General features: G+C 39.2%; 2 protein-coding genes across 2 annotated transcripts; both read left to right on the forward strand.

Annotated features, from left to right (window-relative positions):
* The first annotated feature begins 768 nt into the window (after window positions 1–768).
* Window positions 769–2,700, forward strand: LOC129251470 (zinc finger protein 862-like). The gene is made up of 4 exons (XM_054890813.1): window positions 769–776; window positions 842–892; window positions 967–2,599; window positions 2,686–2,700. The coding sequence occupies exons 1-4, from the start codon at window positions 769–771 to the stop codon at window positions 2,698–2,700; spliced, it is 1,707 nt and encodes a 568-aa protein (XP_054746788.1).
* Window positions 2,701–5,122: 2,422 nt separating this feature from the next.
* LOC129251458 (ATP synthase subunit beta, mitochondrial) lies at window positions 5,123–7,242 on the forward strand. The gene is made up of 4 exons (XM_054890806.1): window positions 5,123–5,257; window positions 5,537–5,589; window positions 5,650–5,908; window positions 6,005–7,242. Exons 1-4 carry the CDS (start codon window positions 5,158–5,160, stop codon window positions 7,144–7,146), a joined length of 1,554 nt encoding a protein of 517 aa, XP_054746781.1. The 5' UTR covers window positions 5,123–5,157; the 3' UTR covers window positions 7,147–7,242.
* Window positions 7,243–18,839: the final 11,597 nt, after the last annotated feature.

An 18,839-nucleotide genomic window follows, 5' to 3' on the forward strand; every position in this document is an offset into this window, starting at 1 on the left:
TATTATGGTTATTGATACAAAATTATTTTCTATGAAATTATTGTTTGTAATTCTTTTATTATATATACATACATACATATCCTAAATTCCTCAAAACTACTTCTACGCGAACGGGGCCCCGGGTTAAAGCTAGTAAGATATGTTTTATACTAATACATACATATTTGTATATAAACATGCATGCATACATATGTATACTTTGGTGCAATTTTCATAGTCCAATATAGATATGTCCTATGCCAATACATATAAACATGCATTTATACAATTTCGGGCAATTTTCAAACAAAAAGAACAAATCTGTATGTAAAGATGCATACAAATCATATGGACACATCAAATGTACGAATCTTTCTGTACGCAAGCAAATGTAAGCTAATGTACATTGCTTGAATTGCAAGCAGGGTTGCCGAAATTGGGCATTTCGGACCAAATCTGGTCCAAAAAATTTATTTTGGGCCGATGGGCATCTAATTAAAATTTTGGTCCGTTTTGTAAGCGGGCACAATTTGTTTAGTAGCTACAAATTGCTACATCTGTTCAGTGTAAAGTTTTTTTAATGTTAATGAAACACAGCTCGAACTTAATGTTCACATAAACACTGACAAAAGACGTGAAGAAGTGGTGTCTTGCACTCACCTTATATAACTTCGCTATAATTCAGATTGTTCGATAAATCGACATACAATAATCGTACGTTACCTTTAACTTTTAACTATACACATCCCTACAAATTGACAAACAGCAGGCGCAGGTGAATTTATCAAAATGGAAAAGTAAGTAATTTTATAATTAAATGATATGATACAAATACCAAAAAAACTATTTAATTTCGTTTCAGGTTCTTAATCAAAAAACCGAAGTCAACCACGGTAGAGCAGCCATCGGGCAGGTAGTTTTATTAAAACATACATGGCACAGGACATTGACATATTTTAATTGTGTTTTTCATATTATTTTTCACAGCGTTGACGTGAATCAAAATGAAAATTACAAACGCAAGTTTAGAGCCGAATGGCTACAATCATTCGATTGGCTACAAAACAAGGATGGATCTGCTTTTTGTGTTGCTTGTGAGAAAGCTATAGATAACCACAACGCTCACCTGAAAGTTCATGAGAAAACTGCGACACATATCCGAAACTGCGAATCGCGCAAAAAGCAACATACGCTTGAAATGTTTTATGATCCTGAACAAGAAAAACAACATATAACAGTAAGAAATGCCGAATTCGCACTTGTGATGTTTTGCATAACCCATAATCTGCCATTTTTGATAATGGAATATTTGCCAGCGTTGTTGGTGGAGTGCTGTCCAGATTCTAGTATCGCCAAGCTGATTAAATGTGGTAGGACAAAGTCAACGCAGATCGCCGAGATTATTGGAAAGAAGGCCAATGATCGAGTATTTGAAACGCTACGAAATACGAAGTTTTCTCTTATCGCTGATGAAACAACAGATATTAGTACCACGAAAAGCTTAGTTTTGGTAGCAAGGTTTGTTGACAGTGCACGAGTGGTACAGGATAGGTTTCTTGCTTTGTTAGAAGTTACCAAGTCAGACGCAGTTTCTATTTTTCAGCTCATAAAACAATTTTTCAATACCAATAATATACCACTTAAGAATATTATCGGCTTGGCAACAGACGGTGCAAATGTTATGGCAGGTGATGCAGGAGGTGTTAAAGCATTGCTTAACAAAGAAACAAATTTTTTTTTTATGACATGCACTTGCCATTCACTTCATTTATGCACAAGTTATGCCAGCAGACATCTGCCGAAAAGCATTGATTTTCTGTGCCGTAACATTTATAATTATTTTTCGCATAGCTCCAAAAGGATCAATGATTTGAAGGAATTTCAAGAATATTGTTCAGTTGAGCCTCACAAAATATTGGGAGTCTCACAGACTCGATGGCTGTCGTTGGAGGGTGTAGTTGCACGGCTTATTGAACAGTGGGACAGCTTAAAGTTATATTTTATTTCTTGCTTTTACGAAGTGAATGGCATTCGCCCTGCGCAATTAGCAGAAGAAATGTGCGCAAACACCAAGTGTTATTTTTTGTTTTTAACATACATATTACCTATAATTAATAACCTCAACAAAGATTTTCAATCGGAGAGTTCCCGACTGCCATACTTATATTCCAATATGAAATCTATTTATCTTTTAATTATAAATAATTTTGTTAAACACGATGTTTGCATTAAGGAAACAAATATTGACTTTAGAAGTGAAAGCAATCAAAAGCCATTGCGTGATATTTTCGTAGGAACTAAAGCGGAGATATTTATGACAAAACACTTAAGTGAAGATGATATAATTGAAGTAAAGAGAAATATACTTTCTTTCTATGTCGAGCTCTTAAACCAAATTAACAATCGGTTTGATTTCAATCGTGAAGATATTAAAATGTTACAAATAATTACACCGGCTAAAGTCTTATCGCAGGAAGATTTGCAGATACTCCCGTTGATACTTACATTCAGTGAGTTAGTGGATTGCGACCCTGACCAAATTACAAGTCAGTGGAATTTGTTAAGGTTGAGTGATGTAAATCTTTCTGCTGATATGGATATAGACACATTTTGGTCGAAGGTGAGCTTATTGAAAAATGGTATCAATCAAAGAAGCTTTGCCGAATTATCCGATTTCATTTTTAATTTACTTTCACTTCCACACAGCTCTGCCGCGGCTGAAAGAAAATTTTCAACGCTTTCTCTAATTAAAACGAAACTACGTAACCGACTAGAAATAAGTAGTATTAATAGCATCATGCTATGTAAAGAGCTCGTCAATGTGAAAAGTCCCCACTATGTGTGGTCAGTAAAAAGAGATTTTTTTTTGTAATATTTATTTATTTTAGCGGTTGTTTTGAACAGCTGCAATTTCTTACATGTATAAACGTACATTTAAGTGTTAGTTTTAAAGTAATGTGATTTTTTACAAGACTATAATGCATTGATCTCATATGTATATGTATGTATCTATGTATAAATACTTATGTACCTTCATGTATATGTTAAAAACATATAACAACATATCAATAATAAGCAAATGAATTCATTTCAAGTTGATTCTTGACAAAAAAAAATTTTGGGCATTTTTCCTCGGATTTGGTCCGATTTGGTTTGTAATTTGGTCGGAAATTTTTTTTTTTAGTGGCAACCCTGATTGCAAGCGAGAACGCGGAACGAACGACAAAGAGCACAATCGGCCCCCGCATTCGGCAACGTTCGACATCTGCACACCTACTTGAGTGAACATACATATGTATGTATATGCGCATATGTACATATATAAATTCACATATTTGTATTTGCATATGACTTCATATTGAATATTATTAACTTGATTTACTTGAAGAATTTAAAGTAAAACCAAGTGTATCATCATCATCCTTACCGAATTTATAATTAGTGACGACTAGTTGTTAATAATACCTGTTGTTCTAATGTTATTATTATTAATTTTTTTATTAAATATGAAGGAAAAAATGTATGGTAATATTTACCACATACCTTATAAGATATGTTGTATACCAATATATGTACATACATATATAAACATGCACACATACATATATTTTGGTTCAATTTTCATAGTCTAATATACAAATGTCCTATGCGAAAATATACAATTTCGCGCAATTACCAAAAAGAACAAATCTATATGTAAAGATGCATACAAATCATATGGACATATCAAATGTACGAATCTATTCTGTACGCAAGCAAATGTAAGCTAATGTACATTGCAAGGTGGATTTATTATAGGTGACAGCATTCACCCAGCTGAATTTTTCGCCGTAGGTATGGCTTACGTCAAAATGATATGCTTTGTTTTTATGTATTGGTATGCTTACATTCGTATGACCCGATTTACACGAGGAGACATCTGGAAGGGAAACATTTTGTTCAAGGGCGAAGGACGGTCGGGGAAGAGAGAAGGGATTTTGTCTCCCGTACTCGGCGACACGCTTTGCTCTTCTTATTCGTATTTCTTATCTTAAAGCAATTTTTGGCAGTTGCTTCATTCGTTTTCTTCTTTTGCGTATATAAATAGAAAATATAAATATTTGTATTTGCATCCTCTGTGTGTATGGTAGTGAACCATTTCTCTGTTGAGAATAGGACGATGATAGGAAAAGTAGGAAATGAAAGGTAGTGTTTCGAGTGCAAAGTATCTTGAAAAAGGCAAATCAATGATGTTGCCTTTTAGTGTTGTTGACTCATTAACGTCTGATGCACAATCGAAATTGAACATATCTTTCATGAATTTGTGTAAATTTAACTACCTCTATATCCATACAAAATATCTATCAAACAAATAAAATTAAAATTTTGTTTTGAAAATTGCAACCATCACATCAGTATTTTCTTATGACGTTGTCACGTTAAACTATCGTCAGTAAACCGACTTTACAGACAACCTCTTTTTTTATAAAGACATTTTCTCCACAAAAATTGTCGTGTCTGCAAAACAAATAGGGTGTCTGTAGTTGTCTTTATTAAAAACTCGTATCCCTTCAAAAAACAGTCCAACTCCGGCTACGCAATCCACAGTAATTTTAATTGGAAAGTGATTTAATTTTAATCAAAATAATTCGAATACAAGTATAAAAATAAGTTAGAACACGCGTGTGTGTGTGTATTTAGAGAATTTAAGTGAAGTGTAGAAAAATATATATTGTTAAGTGCCAAACTATAGTGAAGTTTCGAGGGCACTTTGAATTCAAATCAATACCAAGCTATTATTTCCCGAATAATTGGGAGTTATAAAGATTGTTCCTGAACCACTTCAGAACATCTCCACCAAGTTTCATTAATTAAGACATTATAGATTGCCTAAAATGGCCCAGGTTACATTATAGCGAATCCCCGCCATTCGCTCTACCATCGTCACGGCAAATGGGAAAACGAAGTCTTGTAGTATATCATTCTTCGCATTATATTGAAAGTGAAAAGTTTGGGTGATTTGCAGCTTGAGAACAAGTTGGTGAACGCTTATCATCCGTGTTATTTGAAGGGTACTTCGAAATTTAATAAAATAGGCCCGTTTTAGTTTTAATCAAGTTGATACCCATCCTTCTGGCAACACTATTGAAGCTGTATTGATGCATGATTAATTCATGACATTAAACGGTTAAGAGTTTTATGTGGAGACACTGCACTTTTAGAGTTCGAAGCAAAATGTTCTCATTAAGAAACGCTGCGAAACGGGAAACAAGTTTTTTACAATTTTTATGCAACATAAGTAAGTAATACAATGCAATTTATGACATACTGTATCAGCGCATCGGGCGAAGCTTCAATTAACATCATTGTGGGGAAGCAAATGCTAGCCATAAGATATCTAACTTTACTCTAGACTGGCTTGTGAGGTTATATAACATGAAAGCAATGATTTGATAAAATGTTTCAAAACGGAAAATTATTTAGCTTAGGAGTTATTTAGCTTATGTAACATTATTTTTTATTCTTATTTTTCTTGTATTCCATTAATTGCATATATTGGTTATTGTTTTGTTTTCAGGACGCGGTGCTGCTGCTAAAGCAGCTACATTATCTGCTGTTGCTAATGGAAAGGTGGATTTGTGCAATATATATACATTTTTGTCATATTATTTTAAATTTTAAAAAATACAGATTGTAGCAGTAATAGGTGCAGTTGTTGATGTGCAGTTCGATGATGACTTACCTCCAATTTTGAACGCTCTGGAGGTGGAAAACCGTGCCCCACGTCTAGTGTTGGAAGTAGCTCAACATTTAGGTGAAAACACTGTGCGTACTATTGCCATGGATGGTACTGAAGGTCTGGTACGTGGACAAACGGTTCTAGATACTGGTTACCCAATTCGCATCCCTGTAGGCGCTGAGACTTTAGGACGAATCATCAACGTTATTGGTAAATTTGGTGTAATCGAAAAATTCCGTCTGAAATAAATGTTTCTAAATCCTTAGTTACGAAAACACAATTTTTTAATTGTTATTTTAATTTAAGGTGAACCTATTGATGAACGCGGCCCTATTCCGACAAAGAAGACTGCACCTATCCACGCTGAAGCTCCTGAATTCGTTGACATGTCGGTAGAGCAAGAAATTTTGGTGACTGGAATCAAAGTTGTTGACTTACTAGCTCCCTATGCCAAGGGTGGAAAGATTGGATTGTTTGGTGGCGCTGGTGTCGGCAAGACTGTATTAATCATGGAACTGATAAATAATGTAGCTAAGGCTCATGGTGGCTATTCAGTGTTCGCTGGTGTTGGAGAGCGCACGCGCGAAGGCAATGACTTATACAATGAAATGATTGAGTCTGGTGTAATATCACTAAAGGATAAGACGTCAAAGGTCGCTTTGGTATACGGTCAAATGAACGAGCCCCCAGGTGCTCGTGCTCGTGTAGCGTTGACTGGGTTAACTGTTGCCGAATATTTCCGTGACCAAGAGGGCCAAGATGTACTGCTTTTCATCGATAATATTTTCCGTTTCACCCAAGCTGGTTCTGAGGTATCTGCTTTATTAGGCCGTATTCCATCTGCTGTAGGTTACCAACCGACTCTAGCCACTGACATGGGTTCTATGCAGGAGCGTATTACTACCACGAAGAAAGGTTCAATCACCTCTGTACAGGCTATTTATGTGCCAGCTGATGATTTGACCGATCCTGCTCCAGCAACAACATTTGCTCACTTGGATGCCACAACAGTGCTGTCGCGTGCAATTGCAGAACTCGGAATTTATCCAGCTGTGGATCCTTTGGATTCTACTTCCCGTATTATGGATCCCAACATCATTGGTCAAGAGCATTACAACGTGGCACGTGGCGTGCAAAAAATTTTGCAAGACTACAAGTCGCTGCAAGATATCATTGCCATTTTGGGAATGGATGAGTTGTCTGAAGAGGATAAACTTACAGTTGCACGTGCTCGCAAGATACAACGCTTCTTGTCGCAGCCATTCCAAGTTGCTGAAGTTTTCACTGGCCATGCCGGAAAACTAGTGCCGTTGGAAGAAACTATTAAAGGATTCAATCAGATTTTATCAGGCGAGTATGACCATCTTCCAGAAGTAGCTTTCTATATGGTTGGACCCATTGAAGAAGTAGTGCAAAAAGCCGAACGATTGGCAAAGGAAGCCGCATAAATTAATTTAAGAATGAATTATGAGTGGCAGTTGCTAAGGAACACTAGGATAGTGGATGTGAAATATAAACGTAATCCTGAACATATATCACTTAAATAGATTTTTTTTTATTTAACAGAAGGGTAATATTAATATGTGTGAATTGAATTAGAGGCATTAATTTCCTTACCCCAACAGTGGGTGAAGGTCCAGAATATCAATCGTTCGTACTAATCCGAGCTTACCATTTTTTCCTCGACTATACTGGAAGTCGATCCCGTATTCGAAAAACTAGTAAAGAGTTATAATATTTTTGTAAAAGAAAACTACATGTTTTGGGTGATGAAATCCACTTGATTTTAGTCAGGTTTGGAGTTAAATCCGAAACAGCTGATTGTTAGACAACAGAAATTTCTATTAAATGTTTTTTTTATTCAAATAAATTTCTAATAAATTAAAAAATTTTATAGGTAGGCTACAGCTCTAGCTACCAGGGATATTGGCTGTGTCATTAATGTAAAAATAGGAGATTATATCTTAACCTTGATGGCTCGAATTTAATTTTAAGACGATGATCTAATTCTGTGAAGTACCGGATATTCGTTAGATGTGTGGTGCAATGTTGACAGTTGCTATTTTGCTTAGCAGGTGTTACGTGTTACGTTTGTGTGGCCACGGCGAAGGCGAAGGAAAACAAGAAAAAATATTTTTCGTACAGCATACCAGTGGCTTCAGAGGTAAAATACGACGTAGTGTAGTTTGATATAGTCTGACATTTTGAGTCTACTACTGGGTGTGCGGTATTGTGTTCCCCTTTTTGAGGCATCTGTGTAGAGTATTTCGTAATTGTGTGTTCGAACTTGGGAGAGCAGTTGATTAAATAATTGTAGATATATGGTGTTAGGAGTTTTGTCTTTTTTTATATATTGTGATCTCTGTGCTGCATGACTTACGGTCAAAGAGTTATGGTGGGTATTTTTTAATGTTATGCTTATTAATATGGCTACGTAACGTAATTGAGCCAATGTTATGCGGATTTCACGAGGCAGCTCTTCATCTTCAATAGGTGCGGGTTGGCCTCCGATAACGGCATATAGGAGTCGGGATTTTAGAAAGAGGCTCTCGATATATTTCGTCGTTTAATACTTGTCTGTATACTGTGCGGGCTAGTAGTTGTAGTTGTGTTTTTTTCCTGGATCTCGTCAGTGTAGTTTAAGAGATGTCTGCTGACACCCAAGTAGAAATTGCTTGCTGAGCGCTTTGCTGTGTTCCTTAACCGGGAGCATGGAATGCTCGTTGTGGAGGTATTGAAGGGGGCACATCAGGAGGCAGCTCGTGGCTGTCCTGATAGCTAGTGCCAGGTGACCATACGGGTGCCGCGTAATTCAGAACCCGTCGTCCAATTGCTTGAAATGTCGCCAGCACCATTTCGTTGTCTTTGCCCAGAGTGCTACATAATCATCAACATAGGGGACCAGTGAGACTCCTGATATTTGGCGGTCCACAACACCCTGAATAATATCAAGGGCGAAAGATAAAGATAAAATAGATCGCTGAAACCACAGAGATTTCAAATTGGGAAGCAGGTGTTTAGCATATTATGAGGGTATGGGGTCATGAAAGCAAAGGGAATGTAGCTGCAATGTAGCGTTGTTGTAGAAGCAAAAACATTTCCCATACTTATTTGGATAATGTTGCTGGCATAACAGTCCTTGGATAGATATAAATCTGGGTCGTTCCGCTAAGGCATAACGTACAACAGCTTAGGATTTCTAATAGGTTTTATAGTTATTTATAAGTTCTGCAATACTGCCGCTTTTATTTCGTGCGTCTAACAAGCCCATGGTTTTAAAAGCTGTGGACGCGTTTCTCCGTGATCAATCCGGTATATAATCCAGTATAAAAGAGCAGTATCTGTTTTATAGATATGAAATAAATGACCACAGCTCCTGGTTGCTCGTAGATTTATTTTAACCATTGCTGTCATTCTCATGGCAGCCGGTTCTACGTTACCGGAATAACTCAAGTTTTTCCCGACCAAGGGCTCCCGCCCCAGTAAACTAGCCCTGTCTAGTGAACCGCATCCCACCCCCCAATCTCTCGTCACAGGAGCAACCCTTAGCAGCAGGTTTGCTCCAAATACTTTTCTTCAGGGCTGGCGTTGAACCCTACCCTGGATCAGAGGTGTTTTACTGCTGCATCTGCCACAAACGGCCCCACCCGACCTCCACCTCGGTTAGATGCAATAAGTGCAACGGGTGGTGCCATCTGAAGACCAGTTCAGGCCTTAAGACTCACAGGGAGTGGTCCACAAAGTATGTGGAAACGTGTTGCTCCCGCCATCAAGCGGTCCCTGCCTCCACGGCGATACCGTCCTCAGCGTCGGCTCGTCAAACTGCCGCCAACAACAATTCCTCGTAGGTAAGGAGCCCTCAGGCGCAACACAACTCCCCTACTGACCCACAACCCTTCTGCTCCTATCCCAGTGCTGGGACAAACCAGCAGCTCATGGTCGCTCGCACCGTCTGCTCCGTGTGTCAGACCAAGGTCCCTCGGAACCTGACAACAGTCCAATGCAATTCTTGCAATGGCTGGTGCCACTTTCGGAGGTACTCTGGCCTGCGCAAGACCCGTGAGTGAACACGTGACTTCGTTCCCCCTGTTGCAGAGCTTTATACCCGCAACCGCCCCCTATGGCGCGGTCGTCCGTCAACGTTAGGACACAAAAACTTTTGCGGAACGCACAGCAGGACCAACGCAGACAACTCCACACGTCCCTCACCCCCCGAGTTACGATTACACTCCCGAGGAGTTTTAAACTTTTACAACTGAACTGCAACGGACTTACGAGTAAGATTGACGAAATAGTCGACTTCATGAGCCGACATGGTATCAAGATAGCTGCGGTCCAAGAGACAAAACTGCAGCTCCTTCCTGATCACCATAGATGGCTACAACGTGCACAGAAAGGATTGCGAGCGAGACCACGGCGGTGGCTTAGCGTTTATAGTCCACCATACAGTGCAGTATCGGCTCTTCGATGAAGGCATTGACGGGATAGCACCTTAGAATGTCAAGGGGTAGCTGTCCGGTCAGACGATGTCGAGCTCGAAATTTATGATACAGGGTGAACGTTATGAAGTTTAACCTATTCAAAACACCATAACTTTTTTGTGTGAAATAAGTTTTTATTGATTTCAAAGACAAAATTGTTCAAAAATGATTACAATTTTAACATATATTCACTTTATCTCGATATGACCACCTTTTGCCTTGACTATAGCCTTCAAACGGTCAAAAAATGAGTTGCATGCACGAATGTGATCTTAAGGTATTTTGGCCCATTCTCGTATAATCGCTTTTTTCAGCGCATCCAACTGGCATATTTTTTAGTCCTCACCTTGCTCTCCAAAATGGGCCATCGGATTTGCGTCTGGCGAATTTGAAAGCCATTGTGTGGACGAAATGAAGTGTGGAACATGATTTTTTAACCATTCTTGGTTCACACGAGCTTTATGAGACGGTGCCGATTCCGTTTGGAACGTCCATGGTCTACGACCGAAATGTTTGGGTGTCTACGGCTCTAAAGCAGCTTCTAAAACATTTTCCCGATAACAAGTCGCATTCACTTTGACACCAGGCTCGATAAAAACGATTTCTGAGCGTCCATCAGCGGTCACTGTGGCCCAAACCATTACTTGCGATGGGAAATTGCTTCGAATGGCCATAGGCTCAAATTCTCGTATGAGCGTTTGGTCAAGTAAACACGATCGGACTGAGTGTTTATGAACTGCTCAATTGGGAAATTTTTTTCATCAGAAAACACAATGTTAGGAAATTCACCATGTTCGTGCAAGCGCAACAACTCGTTGGTACCGAACTTCTTTTTGCTGGGGTAAAATATCATGTGCTTTTTGGAACTTGTAGTCCTTGATTTTGAGCTCATTTTTCAATATGCGTCGAATGCTGTCTTGCGATATTTTCAGTTCTTTGGCCATTTTTCTTCCACTTCGACGTGGATTTCGTTCACGTCGAGCCTTCACTTTCCGAACCATTTCTGGCGTTGTTGCGGTGATTGCGGTCCACCTCCATAGCCATTTGCAATGCTATCAGTATCATTGTAACGTTTTATAGTGCGATACACAAACATCTTCAGTGGCGGATCTACCTAATGGCTTTTTGGGCTTCAGCCCAGGGCCCCGTGATTGCAAAGGGCCCCCAGCCACCAATAAAAATAAAATACGAATGCCCTACAAGACGCACTGATATTTTACTACCACACTCACATTAGTTTTCTACTAAAAACACTAGATGGCCAGAACCGTTTAAACGGTTAAGTGTCACACTTTTTGACAGTGCTGATCCTGCGCTGACATAAACATTGATATTTGACTTTATATGTATATGATCTTTTGTTTGCACACGTGTGCGAACGTTACTTGCAACGAAAAAAAAATCGTAAGTTTGGCAACTAAAATCGATCAACTCGTGTGCGCGCCCATGAAACGAATCGGTAATTCACCTGCCACTTCGCTTGGCTATAGACGGTGTATTTTATAGCGTGCATGTGTATTGCGTATATTTTGGGGACTCCCCGTAGATCAAGAATTTAGTTCATGCTTGTCTTCGAAGTGCAAAAATAAACAAAAACTGGCTGTGTGCTGCTAATAAAGTTACTATATAACTTAAAAAAAGTGTAGTGCATAAAAAAGTGTTGGTGCGATAATAGTACGTCTCGAATTTTGAAAAGAGACAGTGAAGCTCCATGGAATATTCAGAACAAAGCAAAAGCAATTGCATCAACTTCGTAAGTAAATCTAGTTATAAGTGTTCTCTGTAATTTCTGTAAGGGTGGATGGGAATTCGAATTATGGCCAGCTCTACATGGAACTAAAAATTTGTAGAGGCTAGCGATTTATGATTTGTGAAATAATCCGTAGCGCCAATCGGTTTCAACAAATTAAGTTTACCGGTGGCTTAAACCAAACAAATCGACAGGAGTTGTTAAGAAAATTATTCCTCATCCAGCGGTCGGGTTCATCCACTCAAAAATTTATTCGCATGTTTTTTCTAATAAATTGCGTTGCTTGTACAAAATATTAGTACCTATAAGATTATCTCAATGATTATAGGTTAATTCTGTTCTTTGATTATTTTTAGAATACCAAAATCATATCAATGTCTACAAGAAAATATAAAAGTGGAGCCGAAAATTACACTTAAGCCGAGAAAAAGAAAAAAGTAAATGTGCAAAACTACATACTTTTTTTTAAAATAGAACATAAAAATGACGATGAAAGATCTAAAAATCGATTATCAAGCGAAAAGAAAGGAACCTTATCCAAAGAGAATATATCTACAGAGAGTAAGAAACCCCAACACCAAAAAAAAATATTAGTGATGCAAATGAACAATTATCTGACTACCAACAACCCTCTGATCCAACTGAAAACGATATTAATGCTCAACATAAGGAAGCTTATATTGAGACTGAACGAAATTCAGAAAACATTAACTTTGAGTTTGGGAAATATCTTGACGCGGGATCGTGGCCAGTGTCACTAAATAATTACTTCATTAATCACATTCTCTCTCATGAAATAACCGATCTTCAAAATAAAGATCCAGAAAATAAATATCCAGAAAATAAATATCCGAAAATTCTAATGAACATAAACTTTCTATGTTAGCTTGGCTGTCACGAAAAGAAAATAAGTCTGTTGTAGATAAGCAGCTCCAGGATCAATCAAAGAAAGAAACAGAGTACTATCATAATGTCATGAAACGGGTTATTACAGTGATAAAATTTTTGAGTATAAGAGGATTAGCATTTAGAGATTCGAAGAAGTATTTGGTACACCACATAATGGTAATTTCATGAGAGCTCTGGATCTATTGGCAGAGTTTGACCCATTCATTCGGGAACAGGGAAGCTGCGACCGAAACCAACAATATCGTACTTATCAAAAACAGTATATGAGGAAGTTATTGATATTATGGGCAAACAGATAGTGAAGCAAATTATAAATCAATTAAATAACGACGACACAAAGTATTATTCAATTGTGATGGATTCAACTCCAGATCTGTCTCACAAGGACCAACTTGCTATTGTATTACGATACTGTTTTCAGGGAAATGTGTACGAGAGATGTGTCTCATTCATCAAAATTTGTAGTCATACTGGTTTACACTTATTTAATATTCTACAAGACTTTTTAGAAAAAAATGGGCTGGTACTGGATAATTGTAGGGGACAGTCTTATGACAACGCAGCCAATATGCAATATGTCGGGTCAGTACAAAGGTGTCCAAGCATTAATTAAACAAAAAACTAAAGTGCGGATTATGTACCATGTGCTGCACATTCCCTTGACCTAGTTGGTGAAGAATGTGTTAAAGTTGCACCCGAAATTGTAAATTTTTTTGGAGTGGTGCAAAAAATATAATATATGTTTTCTTTTCATCTTCAACCCACAGGTGGGAATTGTTACATCGTGAAATGCAACTAAAATTTACGATAAAAAGTTTAAGCCAAACCAGATGGTCTTGTCATTATGAGGCTGTCAAAGCTTTAAAAAATCATTATTCTGAAATTATGAAAATTTTAAAAACTTTTAGCGAAAATGAGGATGAGAAAGCTGATTTCAGAAAAGAGGCACGAAGTTTATTTAATAAACTGGCAAAACTCTCATTTGCAATTTTGATCACATTTTGCGAAGAAATTTTGGAGAGGTTTCATGTAGTAAATAAAAAAATACAGAGCCCTGGCTTAAATATTTGTGAAGGCACTAAATTAATTGTTTTGTTAAAAGAGTTCGTGTACAACATACGACAGCATTCGGATCAGAAGCTAAAAGAGTACGAAGGGAAAGCTAAAATATTAAGTACTAGTGTGGAAACAAATTACACCGACGTTTACAAGAGACAAATTACTTCAAAATTTGCCGATAAGTCTACTGCTAAAGTCTCAGTGTGCAGCGCAGAAAAATTTAAAAGAGACACGCTAAACGTTGCATTGAAGAAGATGATTATGGATTTAAATGAAAGGGGTCAAGTCTATGAGACAACCAGCAAAAAATTTAATTTTTTAATGGATTTGCAGAATAAAAACCAGGAAAGCGTGGATCTGGAAAGTGTATGCAATATTGAAAATATTATTCAGATGACGTAGATGAAAATTTAGTAAATGAATGCATTCAATTAAAATCATATTTACTACAATCTAAATCAGACTGCTACACCTCTTGCAGTGAAATTTATAAGCTTATCTATGAAAGGGAACTTGTTGGTGTATTTCCTAATTGTTACACCATCTTAAAAATTTTTTTGACGTTGCCCATCACCAGCTGCGAAGCGGAGCGCTCTTTCTCCAGGATGTCATATATTGAAAATAAGTATAGGACAACAATGTCGAACGATCGACTTAATCATTTATCTCTTCTTTCGATAAATTGTGATCTAACAAAGGATTTAGCAGTTGATGAGCAAATAATGGAATTCGCTGCACGAAAATGCAGAAAGATTGATTTGTAATTTAATATCCTTTATTGTCATATTTGTTTTGATAAATAAATGTTTTTATAAGATGATTTTTTTTTCTGATAACTATATACTGCATCACCATAGAAAACAGGGCCCCCGAGTAATATTAGCCCAGGGCCCCACAATGTCACGATCCGCCCCTGAACATCTTATTCACTTTGAGGTGACTGAGCTCACGAACAATGGGTGGTTGTGATTTTCCAGCCAAATATACTGCAATCACACTATTACGTTTGAATTCCATCACAGAAAAAGAAAAATTCAACAAAACTGAGACGCAAATGCTTTTGATGGCTCGAAAACAATATATTGAACTGCCGTTAGAACAATTTTGACGTTGATGTCATGAGCTGTTTTACAAATACAAACAGTGTGAAGTTGGCAACACTTCATATCGTTCACCCTGTATTTGCTTACCCCCTGTCACCTGCTGCCCGGCAGGATATCAACCTGATATTGGTGGGCTCATCAGGGTTGAAAACCGATTAATAGTAAGTGACTTTGCGCATCACGATCTTTGGCATTCAAGCCTGCCAAATGATCGTAGGGGCAGAGCAGATAGACGATTCGACAATCAGCACTAAACGACGACGCCCCCACTAGGGTAATGGGTAATTGCAGCAGCTCGCCTGACATCACAATTGCTAGCGCAGGTCTGATAAAAAGCATAACCTGGCGACCTATGCTATCACTTGCATCAGACCATTTGCCCATTATCATCTCTATCGAGAAACCTGCCGACTTTGTTTCCGCGGATCACCGGTCATACATCAACTTTAAAAAAGCTGATTGGACCAGATTCACGGAATTTACTGAAGACATCTTTGCCACTCTCCCGATTCCTACCGATGTGCGCGCAGGCGAACGCCGCCGCGGCACACTTCATACCCGCTGGAAGGTTCCGGGACATACGTCCCAATTTCCCAGCTGAAGCAGCTGTTCTGGCGAACGAGCGTGATCTACACCAGACCGATTAAGGGGATCCTCGGATAAAGGATCTCAATTCTGAGATTCGGCAACTGGTAACCTGATATAAGCAGACTAAATGGGAGAGCATTTGAAGTCCTGCAACTTCACCTCTGGTGTAAGCGAGCTCTGGGCCACCGTAAGGTCCCTGTCGAACCCGACGAAGCACAACGACGAGGTGGTACGGTCGTACTTCGTCGGATCCAAAGAGATGCGCCAGCTATTTTAGCTGGCAATTTATTCCGCATCCTCCGGCCGACAGATCCAAGCGTAGTGCTACCATACGGCTGCACAAACTGACATACAACAGTGCCCCAATTGCTTTCTCCAACGATGAGGACTAAACATGCTGATGCTGAAAAAGCTGGGTCCACTAGGAGTAGAATATCTAACTAAGGTCTTCAATTTGTCTATGGCCACTCGCATCATTCCTGATAAGTGGAAATTAAGGGGAGTGGTCCCACTACTGAAGCCTGGGAAACCCGCCAACCAAGGGGAGTCTTATCGTCCGATAACTCTCCTTTCCCCAGTAGTGAAGACTCTAGAGGCCCTTTTACTCCCACTCTTTACGAAACACCTGACCCCAGCCTCACACCAGCATGGTTCCTGAAGAGTGCATAGTACGGCACTCACCGTCATTAACACCCAGGTAAACCGCGAACTCAACAAAACCGCCCCTGCGAGAGGACTGTCCTAGTAGCTTCGATACAGTCAGCCCCGCCACGGTAGTAGATGACATTTTACAGTCGACACTCCCGGCAGGGCTGAAGAGGCAGACCGCGAACTACCTGAGTGGTCGTCATTCGTCGGTGATGTTTCGAGACCAAACATCTAAACAGAGGAAAATAAAGCACCCTTGCTTTTCAATGTCTATATTTCGAAACTAAACCGGCCACCAGAGGGAGTCTCCCTAGTCTCATACGCCGACGACTGCACGATAACGGCGTCGGGCAATGCCATTGATGGCCTATGCTCCAAGGTAAACGACTACCTCGCCAGCCTTTCTCGCTTCTTCACTGCGAGGAACTTACAACTCTCCCCCATTAAATCCACGGCGACCCTTTTCGACACCTGGATAAAGAAGGTCAAGCTAAAACTCAAGGTAAAAGTCGATGACACACAAATTCACAACAAGAACCCAAAAACATTGGGAGTTACCTTTGACAGCTTGCTCTCCTTCTCAGCGCATACAACCGATATTGCAACTAAAGTACAGAATCGCAACAAGGTCCTCAAGTTGCTTGCCGACAGCACTTAAGGAAAAACAAGGAAATGTTGCTGTCGACTTTCAAGGCAATAGTCCGACCGGTTCTAAACTGTGCTGCGCCTGTCTGGTCGTCTGGTACCAGTGATTCACAGTGGACGAACCTTCACACCTGCCCAAACACTGCATTAAGGACCGCGACAGGATGTCTTATGATAACAAACTGCTCAGTAAGAAGTTTCTGCTAGGATGTTACCGCAGGTCTCACCCATGCAGACACCTGCTTGAGCCGGAGCCACCAGACAGACAGACAGGCCATAAACGACATTCATCCGGAGACCCTCACCACCTTCTTAAGCTCCCGACCTCCGAATGCCGTTATCGGAGTCCAACCACCACCAATCAAAGACGAAGAGCTCCAGCTTCCCCGAGAGTCCCTCGTAACCTTGGCACAATTACGTTCTGGATACTACCTACTTAACCAGAATCAACCCCGACATACTAAACATATGGTCGGCATGTGAAGGTACCCCGCTCGACACTAACCACCTTTTCACATGCTCCATCAAACCCACTCACATCCCTCTGGACCCAACCCGTCGAAACAGCTAATTTCCTGGGTCTACCGTAGATGATTGTGTTGCACAAAAGAAGAGATTTGCGCTGCCATCAAGTGGAAAATGCTGGAAGTATGCTGATAGGTCTATAGTCAGCGGCATAAGTACCATGTATCTTTTTTGCAACTGGAAAAACTAGCCTTTTTCCAAAATGCTGGGAAATCTTAACTAGTAAAACAATGGTTTATTATATGGGTGAGAGGCCCCATTATATATTGGATAGCTACACGGACGAATTTGAACGAGATTCCAACATCCCCTACAGCATTAGACTTTATTTTGGACAGAGCTTTCAGGACATCAACCTGACTAACTGTCATAAATTGAAACTGCTCTTTTAGACCAGCACAAGCGAGGAATTTTTTTAAATGGGAGCGCAATTGTTTTTCCTGCCAACGCTAATAAAATAGTCGTTAAGTTCATCAAGGTCAATCTCACACTCGGAGCTTTCTTCGCCATGAATTTAAAATTTTTTAGATTGCGCCACAGTTGATGGAAGTGACGGAGCAAGTTTTGAGTAACTGTACCAACGTTTTGCTTGTCGTATTATTACAGTAGCTTCATTTCGGATTTTCTTGTTCTGGCGCGAAGAAGTATCCGTCAAATTTTTTCTCCACTTAGCAGAAAACCTGTTGCGTTTTCTAATGGCAGATCGAACTTTCGAGTTGTACCAAGGACATGAACTATTTAAACATTTACAGAACAAAGCGAGACTTGCACATTAAATAACGAGGACAAGTTATGGTTGAGGAAGTCAAATTTATTATCAACAGAATTCTGAAACCAACATTTATTTAAATTTATAAAATCCATATCTGAATATAGAGCATTAACATTCAACGATTTAAAATCACGATACTCGTAGGTGACACCTTAATCAGGGGTGGCTTTCTGTAATTCGATAGTCGACACTCGTTTGCTCGACACTTTAATTCGATATCGAATGCGCGACGATCCTATGCTAAGTGGAGAAAAAACTTGACGGATACTTCTTGGCGCCGGTGCAAAGAAATCCGAAATGAAACCACTGCAATAATACGACGAGCAAAACGTTGGTACAGTTACTCAAAACTTGATCCGTCACTTCCAACAAGAGAACTGTGGCGCAACCTAAAAAAATTTTAAATTCATGGCAAGGAAAGTCGCGAATGTGAGATTGACCTTGATGAACTTAATGACTACTTTATTAATGTTGGTAAGAAAACAAATTGTGCTCCTATTTTAAAAGAGTCCTCATCTTATGCTACTCTAAAAGAACAGTTTCAATTTATGACAGTTAGTGAGGTAGATGTCCTGAATGCTGTAGGCGATGATATATATATATATAGGAGGAGCTCGGCCAAACACCCAAAAAGGGTGTACGCGCCAATTATATATATATT

The sequence above is a fragment of the Anastrepha obliqua genome, unplaced genomic scaffold (assembly GCF_027943255.1).
Source record: "Anastrepha obliqua isolate idAnaObli1 unplaced genomic scaffold, idAnaObli1_1.0 ptg000023l, whole genome shotgun sequence".
Taxonomy (NCBI): domain Eukaryota; kingdom Metazoa; phylum Arthropoda; class Insecta; order Diptera; family Tephritidae; genus Anastrepha; species Anastrepha obliqua.